The following is a 9165-nucleotide window of genomic DNA, read 5'->3' as shown; positions in this document are numbered from 1 at the left end:
GTCGTTCCATAGAAACCAGTGTGTGAGGGTCACCCCCCCAACACACACACACACACACACACACACACACACACACACCCCCCCCTTTAGAGGAGCTGTGGCCCGGCAGGTTATTTTCAGTGTCTGTTACTAACCCATTAAGGGATAGCATTTCACTGCTTGCCAAAGCTGTGTGTCTGTGTCTACACACACACACACACACACACACACAGACACCATTGTGGTTAAGTGACCTGTATACATATATAGGAGCAGCACACATATCTCCACTAGAGGCCTCATGCTGTATAATCCTTTACAGATTTCAGGCAGAGTCTCATTGTATTTACGATTTAACTTTTTACACCGATGGCTAGTCTCATTACTGTAAAGTGTATCTAAAACTTGAAATCAATCACTGTTTTCCAATTCCTCCGTGTTTAACAAGAGTCTAATTGAAGCATTCAATACTGTTTTGAGAGGAGCACCTGCTTTCATCTTAGAGTAATGTTGAATACTAATGGAGGGCTTTCCCTGCTGCATCACATGAGTGGGCACTTTGCCAGTCTGTAATGTGACCCCTCCGCCTCTCTCCTCCTCCACCGTCCTCTGTGTTAATGTGATGGACAGGAGGGGTTAAGGAGGTTTACACCTTTACAGCCTGGAATGCTTCAGAAATGCTGGGAAACTCTCGTCTGCCATCTTTTACACCGTGTCCCACAAAGATCAGTTAAGCACATCTCTCAAAGCTCTTAAAATAATGCAGCGAACTCTTCAGGCTAAAGAGTATTTACAGTCCAGATACAATAAAACAACAGAATCTATTTTCAGATTGAGCATGGCCTCTTTATTTTTAATACGAGAGAAGAACAACATAGAAATTGAGCAAAAGAATGAAAACTGAGGTAAGTGAAGGTCTCCAGGTCGCCCATGTGAAGCGTTACATTCTGTTGCAACAGGTCGACTACGGGACAGTGTTCGTACGACAACAATATCGTGACCCTGTCGGCTGAATTGAATACACACAGGAGGATGTTCTGGATATGGAAAAGCAGTGCAGCTCAAAGTGCCTGCACCATACATATTCCACCACACGATGTCCCTCGGTCATCAGGACGAGGTGGAAGGTTTTCTTTCATCGCCCTCTGCTGACTGATGTGACTTGGTACAATTTGTGGAATTAAATTCAACACCAAGCTTGATATTTTTTGCAACCGAGTCAAACGTACTGTAAGAATCATGATGATTTTATTAGAATTTCTGATAAAAACAAATAAATCACAATACAGCATGCACACATTCCTTACAGAGGTCTAAAATCAAATTTAACCAGATGAACTATTCCATGGCATCAGTGTTTGACAGGCTGATTAGGGTTCGTGTGTCCATCTGGTAAAACAACTGTCACAAAACACACTATATGAACATAACATGTTTGTGTTATTTGTGAATGTTGTGAAAATGTTCATAAAGTACATTCGATGACAGTCATACACTTTAAAATGCCTACAATCAATCCAGTTGAATGTTTGATTTTGTTTCAGCTGTTATCCTTTCCTACAAACCACCTGCAGCCACTCACACATCTTCATTCATGAGTAACTCTGGGAAATGGCACTATGGACCCCCAAGAGATGAAAAAAAAAAAAGAATTTAATAATTATAATAATAATTATTATTATTAATTAAGACAAAAACCCAACATAAACAATTAATTGGTCCAATAAAAGTGCTATTTGCAATTTAGAGGAGAATTTTAACACTGAGGAGTTTATAAACTATACAATAGAAATAAAATCTTTCTTACTATTACATTGACACAAACATAATAAACACTAATAATAAAGGTCTTGGAGAAGAATTTCAAATAAAGAAACTCCAGAGGCAAAAAATCTTAAAACATGGTAAAATTATACCTCTACTTAGTTTAGCTTTTTTATATTAAATTTGAAACAATTATGATATACAGCATGTACACATTCATGGCCCACATTTCTGTGCTTCTATTGCCCAGCTTGGAACATGATAGGGCAAGAAACCAAGCCTTGGATTACCCTAAAATGTACCCCATTGAGTTTATCACACATATGTACAGTAGGTCCGTAACTACAAAGGCATTTAAAAGAAAAAAACAAAAAACATTTTGGCACCAGGCACAGAATTAAATATACATTATAACTAAAAGCTAAACCCCACCCAGAAAAATAAACGGACTATCCCCCCTCGATGTTTTCTGAAATAATAGTAAATATACATTTCAACTGGCTAAAAAAATGAATGATGTAACATTTGGCATAATAGTTGCTGGAAGAATAAAGGAGGGGCAGGGAGTGGCTGGGATCTGCCCCAGCAGACCTGACAGGAGAATCTACAGTGCATTTCTGTCAAAAAGACAATCGGTTGTTCTTCCTGAGTGCTCCAAGTAAACAGGAACTGGAAAACTTGTTGATAGCTAAGATTAGGGCCGGGGCTTCGTTACTATTTACACAAGGGTCGCTGCAGCTTTCGGCTTTCTGCGTCACCGCCTGATCCCGCTCCTATGTCAAATATACATTCTCTTACCTGGTTTATCAACAACAGCAACATCAGCAGCTCCATATATCCATGTTGCCCACCACGTCCTGAACTACCACTGCTGCTGCCAGAAACGTGGCTGTCCACTGTTACCCGGCAGCGACTGCAGAGTCCTGACTAGTCATGGCCAATCATAGCGTGCCAACTATTCCTGAGAGGGGGTAAGGTACGAGAACCTTTACTACCTTTGGGGTGGGACAGACTGGCTTCATGGTCACTTCAGATTTTTTTTTGTGTTTTTTTGTTGAAAAATCATCATTTACATAAACTGCGGTGAACCAGTCCAGGTCAAAACGAGACTATGAGAGGATTTTTACCCTCTCTCCGTTGAACAAATGAGCTCAGCATGAACAAAAGTGCACAGGGCGGTCCTACTCTCTACACCTCGTTGATGGTGCGCTCGGAGGGCCTGAAGTTGACGGAGCTGGACGACGACATGTAGAAGGATTGGGTTTTGCGATTGAGCCGGGCGCGCTTGGTGGCCACGCACAGGCTGCGCTTGCTGGTGGAGATGATGTCCGTGATGAACTTTTTGCAGTCTACGCAGACCTCCATGGCGACCCAGTCCTCCGTCAGCTCCTTGGGCAGCTCCGGCTCGTCCTGTGACCGGTCGTCTTTACTGCCGTGCTTGGAGAACCTGAGGACAGAGATATCATCGTGAGCAACTTTACCCTGACGAGGCCGGACGCTTTTTGTATGTACAAAGAAACAGGAGTTCTACTGTTACGCACTTGTAAACACTCCTGCGCAGACTGCTTCTGCTGTGTCCAGACCCAAATGGGTTTTTTTCAGGCTCTGCTGGTGCGGACGCTCCACCTGCCTCTTCTTTAGCCATAGAACTGGGGCCCAACGAGTAGATGGGCAAGGTGGAATAAGGCTTCGATGGGAGCCGCATCTGACGCACAAAGTCACACAAAATGATTAAAACCACTCACTGTATTCAGCATCTATAATAAACCTAACACTTTTCATGAATCAGATGTCAGGAGCGTCAAATTTAACAGAAAAGTGTGTTAAATATAAATCAGCCTCCTACCTTTTTAGAGCACTGGGAACACACAGGTCTGAGGAAGAGATAAATGAAGCGTTGAGTCAGAGATTACTGAACGGCTGCTATGCTTCAGTTCAGTGGTTCTAGTACAAGAGAGATTCACTTTACCTTTTGCAGAACTGGCAGGTGTAGGACCAAGTGAAGAAGGAGAACCTCTTGGTCCGACATGAGAAGCAAAGCTAGAGAGGAAAGAATGAGGTGAGGTGAACGGTGCTGGAAAATATTAGTCTGGATGGAGTTAAAAAATAATATTTAAAAAAATCTACAGTTTGTTTTTGTTACTACCTTTCCTTTCTTGAGGGCGGTGTAGATTTCTTTGTACTGCTGGAACTTCTCCAGCTCAGCCTTGACCAGCACCTGTCGGATGTGCATCACCTCCTCCACCGTCAGAGCCAGACACTCCACCGGGTAGCAGAACTCCTCCTGGAAGAAAACATTCACCACGTCAATAAAAAAGAAAACTCCCTTCACATCAGCAGCTCAGTGACTGGACAACCCAAGAAGTGAAGCCGTCTGAGTCCCACAAACTATACCAAACACCCACAGCACCACCACTGAACCAAAAGACCAGACATGCAATGAGATGGTGAGGGGACATGAAGGATGCTTCCAATGACGGTGCAAAATGAACACAAATGAGAGCATCCTGGTGATGTAACACAACCCACCATGCTGGTGGTCCACGGCTTTAGGCTGTCAGTTTCTTTTATTTAATTATTCTATTAACGTTATTGCTGACCACAGGTCCAAATTAAACAACAGATAATTGTATCTATAAATCTGGAGATTATGATCTTTCCATCTAATATAACATGCATGACTTCAATCCTAATCAATGTATTAGTTATTATTTACACCCACTCAAAGCAAGTGGACCCCCACCATGTTGCAAGCTGGAGCTTTGTGACATAACGGGAAGCCTTTATTTATCTATCTTTTGTCTGAATTTATAACTTAACACACACAAAGACAAACCACCACAAGTAAAGAAAAAAAAATCATAAAAATATTTATGAATTTATGAATCATTTACACTTTGAATTAGCTAATGTTTCTCCACTCATCTGATTTCCCTCTTAACCTTCCCGGAGGTATTTTCAGTTCACCACAGACACAAATAGTCACGTCTCCAAGTCCCATTCACCAAAACCAATCTGTTATTACAGTTATCCAGTTTTCTGGATGGGCTCCGCCTACACATGAGCTTTTGATGACAGAGTTAGATGATGTGCTGTAACAGTGACATACCGTGCCCTGAGCACCACTGGCAGCTCCCACCTGACCAGCAGACAGAGGGAACAGGACATTCAAACAGAGGCAGGTCCCAACAACTTAATCACACACAGTATGTATCATAAAATTTAATACTACAGCGCCACGAGCTTATTAGTGGATGTGATGTAACTGACATTCACATCGGTTTTAAAGCTGAGTTTGTCTGACACTTGATTTACAGCGAGTTTTCCTCTTTACCGTCAAAACATAGAAAAATCTATAAAAACAAAGTTTACTACAGTTTAGGAGGAATCACAAAAATCTGAATTATAATTGATGCATCATCTCACAATGTCCGTCCCAGCATGAGTTGATGTTTCTCTTCATATATTGCATGAAATTTGATTTCATAACAGCAGAACTTCATAACAGCCAGTCTCATGATTGAAGAATCATCTGACAGTGTCCATCTCAAAGAGAAAACAGCTCCTTGAGATGGTATCCTTCAGCTCAGTGTGGATCACAGCTGATGTTTAATAGTGCAGAACTTCCTTTTCCACATCCCCAAAACCTTTCTTCTGCGTGCCCCCTGACTTATGTCCCTCTTTGAAATCCTTATTTGTCTAAAATGAAAATGCTATGAAATATAATCTTTAAAAAGATGGTGATGAATACACAGGATTTTGACCAAGTTACCTTGGCGCTGGAATCCGCCCTCATCTGCAGCATTGTGCAAAATAGAAAATGACTGCAGGTAAATTCTGGGGACAAGTCAACCAACCAGTGTAAACACATTAATGAGATCCGACTACCACAAGAGGAGGACGGCTGCAACAAAGATCTTACTGTTTAACATCTACTAGAGAGGCTCAACCTCTCCAATCTATGTGAAAGGCGACACATGCTCGAGCATGTGTTTACGTCAGGATACAGGAAAGAGGAAATGAAAAACATCTTCTGGTAACACAAAGTATGTGTCTCTTCATGAGTTAAAAATAATGTAACATAATTGTTCTCATGTTTAAACAGGTCAGACGGGATAAAAATATATCATCAACAATAACAGTGTCATATACATATGTCAATACAACCAGTGGCTCTAAATGTCTTATCTGAAATTCCTCTGGATCATCTTTAAAGGAGTAATGCAGGAGAAAAGGTCAGTAAGTCGGAGATAAAGTGAAAGTCAAGTAATACATTAAGGGTGTGAAGTTATACTGGATGAACCAGTGGTCGAGTCTACACCAGTGTTTTCGAGTGAATCTGACTTCCTGCTGGTTGTGGCTCTGGTTGGCCGTCAGAGGTCCGACATTAAACTAGTAAGTTGTGAGAATGAGCTAATTCCATCTAAATGCTCTCGGTACAGCGGCCCGGTCCTGTGGTTCCAATTACGTCCATCAGCCTCACTAGAATCATACGACCAGCACAGAGTCACTCAGAGTGACCTCACGGCAGACAAATGAGCAGTCACAGGACGGGAGTCAATTCAACAGACGTATATTGTACGTCCTGTGTTGTTGTGTCGCCGTCGCCACAGTAACAGGGAGCATTCATTCAAATTATATCTGATGTCCATGTTTATGACTAAACTCTGCCCTTCACATATTTGTAACTACATATATGGTACTTTTTACATTTGGCTGACCAGTGGAGGTGATTGTGTAATAAACCGTCTTAGTTTAATTATCTAATGTGAGTGTGTTTGTGAGTGATGCAGTGAAATCCATTGGTTTAAAGGGATAGTTCAACATTTTGGCAAATTGGCCCATTCTCCCTATAGTCTTAGCAGTAGGTTCGTTACCTTTAATTGTCGGTGCAAGCTGTTTTTAGAACGGCGGAGCAGAGCCGCGAGCTGCTCAGAGCTACACTATGGAGGCTTCTTGGTTTCCCTCATCAACCTCATCAAATACACAATCCAACAACTCCAAAACGCTCTGGTGGACAAGTTGTGACCTGCACATTCACCAAGCTATGAGATAATAACACAACGTTACCAAACAGAGTTGTTTTAGAGGTAAATTCAGAGACTGCTTGATGAAAAACTGTCCCTGAAGGCCACGCGCATCAGCGGTTTTGCATGAATTTACCTCAAAAACAACTCTGTCTGGTAACGTTCTGTTATTATCTCATAGCGTGGTGAATGTGCAGGTCACAACTTGTCCACCAGAGCGTTGTGGAGTTGTTGGATTGTGTATTTGATGACTTTGAGGGAAACCAAGAAGTCCCATGAGCCTCCGTAGTGTAGCTCTGAGCAGCTCGCGGCTCTGCTCCGCCGTTCTAAAAGTAGCTTGCACCGACAATTTAAGGTAACAAACCTACTGCTATGACTATAGGGATTATGGCAATGGGCCAACTTGCCAAAATGTTGAACTATCCCAACTATCCCTTTAAGACCTGTCATCAACCTGAGGAGCTTCACTCACTCATTCATTCATATATCATTCAATAAAAACAGTTCCCATGGTTAACGTACCAAAGACTTGGAGCTCTGTTTGGATGGAGGTGCAAAGGGGCGGACACTGGTGGGGGTCTCCTTCTCGATGGAGTGTCGTCTCTGTGGAGACTGACGCTTGTCCGGCTGTGGGGTGGCCGAGACCGGCAGGAACTTTGGAGGAGCTGCGTCAGACAAAAAGGAGTGCATCAGGAGGAGGCGGCTACAGAGTGAACATGATGAACCTCAGGCAGAAGTAGAGGATCTATGTTAGAGACATGTCGGAGGTGGTCTCTTACCCTTCTTCCCTACGACAGACTCGGGCGACGTGTCCTCCAATAAAGATGTGGACATACTGGAGCTGCTCCGTGTGGGCTCCTCCTGTCACCCAGGAAATCAAACATATTCAATACAGTCCAATTTCCCTATCAACTATCAAAAAGTCAGTTGCCTACAAGATTATTTCAGCATTACTTTTGAAAAACCTTTTAAAAGAAGCTAATTTTTTTTTTACTGTAGGTAAAAGGGAGTCAAAATATTAATGTGGATAACTAGAGTATCCCTGGGTCTACAAGAAGAAAATCAAACCCTTTTCCGAACGTCAAAAACGTAAGCCGGTTTTGCCGGTTTTGCTCTTCCAGTGGAATTTTATGTTTACGTTGCCATGGTTTCGGTATTTGCGGTAAATGCATGGATTTTTTTTTCCCCTCAATTAAAATCTGTAAAACGCATGGATCATCACACCAGCTTTTAACAGTGGATATCACACAAATTGACATCCGTGTTAAAACCCAGCGTTAATAGATCCATGCGTTTACCACAACTATGACAACGACTGAAAACCATGGAAACGTAAACGTACAATTCCACCAGCTTCCGGTTTTGACCATAGATGACGTCCGGAAACTTGTGGATACTGCAGCAACGTTTCTCAGGCTGCTGAACTGAAATGTTAATTTTATGTTAATTTAGATTTCCTATCTCACAGCACTTGGACAGTAATCTTACATCCGATTCGGAGCTGTCCAACTCGGCCAGCGTGGGCGCCCTGAGCAGCCTCTTCCTCTGGCTGAGTGGCACCACTCCACCTTGATTGGGTCCCATGGCGCCACTGGCCAGAGAGTGGGTGCTGCCGGCCAACTTCCTGGGTGCATCGGGAGTGTCTGTAGGTCAAAGACAGAACAGTCAGTGAAGAAAACATAGGAGGATCGTAGCTTCTGAGAAACTAAACACAACACATTTTGGTTTGAGGAGTGAATCATAAACCCTCATGCACATCCTTATCAGAACAGCTGGCCATCATGCTTCCTGTGTAAACTATGGGCGTCTTAGCATTCAAACTATACGGCGGTGCGGTGTCGATCAAGACAAACCACAAACACATGCAAATGCTGCAGATTTTTTTCTTCCTCAGTCAAACCAGCCTGACAACGATCAAGCATTACAAAGTTCCTGCTAAAGCAACAGGTCACACCACTAATGCTGGATTTTTCCAGTGAGACGGCACTTCATGCGTCGTTTACCTGAGCTTCGGAACAAGTCCTGAGGGGTGCTGATGCTTTTCCCCGCACCTGTAAAGGAGTTACGAGAACACAGCCTTCAGCAGGACTGGACGCACATGAGTAATTTCATCCCTAACATTATAATAACTGGTACCACAGGGACGGGGGAGGGGGAGAGGGGGCAGGACAGCAACAAGCATCTGTCAGAGTGAACAGGAGTGAACAAGGAGGGGTGGGGGTGTTACACTCACACTTTGATGCTTTGTGCGTAGCTGGAAAGCACAGAGGGAGTGGGGGGGGGGGAGTGAGGGGAAGTGCCAAGGGAGCAGAAAAAGATGAGCCTCAGCACAAAAACAATAATTAAATATCTGGATTATGGTCGTCCAGTGAACTGCAGTCATACATCCAGACCA

The 9165-nt window shown here is 43.0% G+C and overlaps 1 protein-coding gene across 8 annotated transcripts in view; it reads right to left on the bottom strand.

Moving 5' to 3' along the window:
* Positions 1-2878: 2878 nt before the first annotated feature.
* Positions 2879-9165, bottom strand: part of spire1a (spire-type actin nucleation factor 1a) — a 29385-nt gene continuing 23098 nt past the window's right edge. For 2 of the 8 annotated variants that reach the window (XM_085791654.1, XM_085791657.1), the window contains 11 exons: positions 8774-8821; positions 8259-8413; positions 7550-7631; positions 7293-7435; positions 5516-5539; positions 4853-4882; positions 3890-4027; positions 3713-3783; positions 3590-3617; positions 3285-3448; positions 2879-3190 (listed from right to left, as the gene is read on the bottom strand). In XM_085791654.1, the coding sequence (XP_085647780.1) occupies positions 2932-3190; positions 3285-3448; positions 3590-3617; positions 3713-3783; positions 3890-4027; positions 4853-4882; positions 5516-5539; positions 7293-7435; positions 7550-7631; positions 8259-8413; positions 8774-8821 (1142 nt within the window). In that variant the 3' untranslated portion in view covers positions 2879-2931. The remainder of the gene's footprint in view (positions 3191-3284; positions 3449-3589; positions 3618-3712; positions 3784-3889; positions 4028-4852; positions 4883-5515; positions 5540-7292; positions 7436-7549; positions 7632-8258; positions 8414-8773; positions 8822-9165) is intronic. The other 6 variants (XM_085791656.1, XM_085791659.1, XM_085791658.1 and 3 more) reach the window with 4 other exon arrangements.

Source organism: Trachurus japonicus, chromosome 11 (assembly GCF_045865225.1).
Source record: "Trachurus japonicus isolate A0001 chromosome 11, Traja_1.0".
NCBI lineage: Eukaryota > Metazoa > Chordata > Actinopteri > Carangiformes > Carangidae > Trachurus > Trachurus japonicus.
This window is presented reverse-complemented; position numbering and strand designations above follow the sequence as displayed.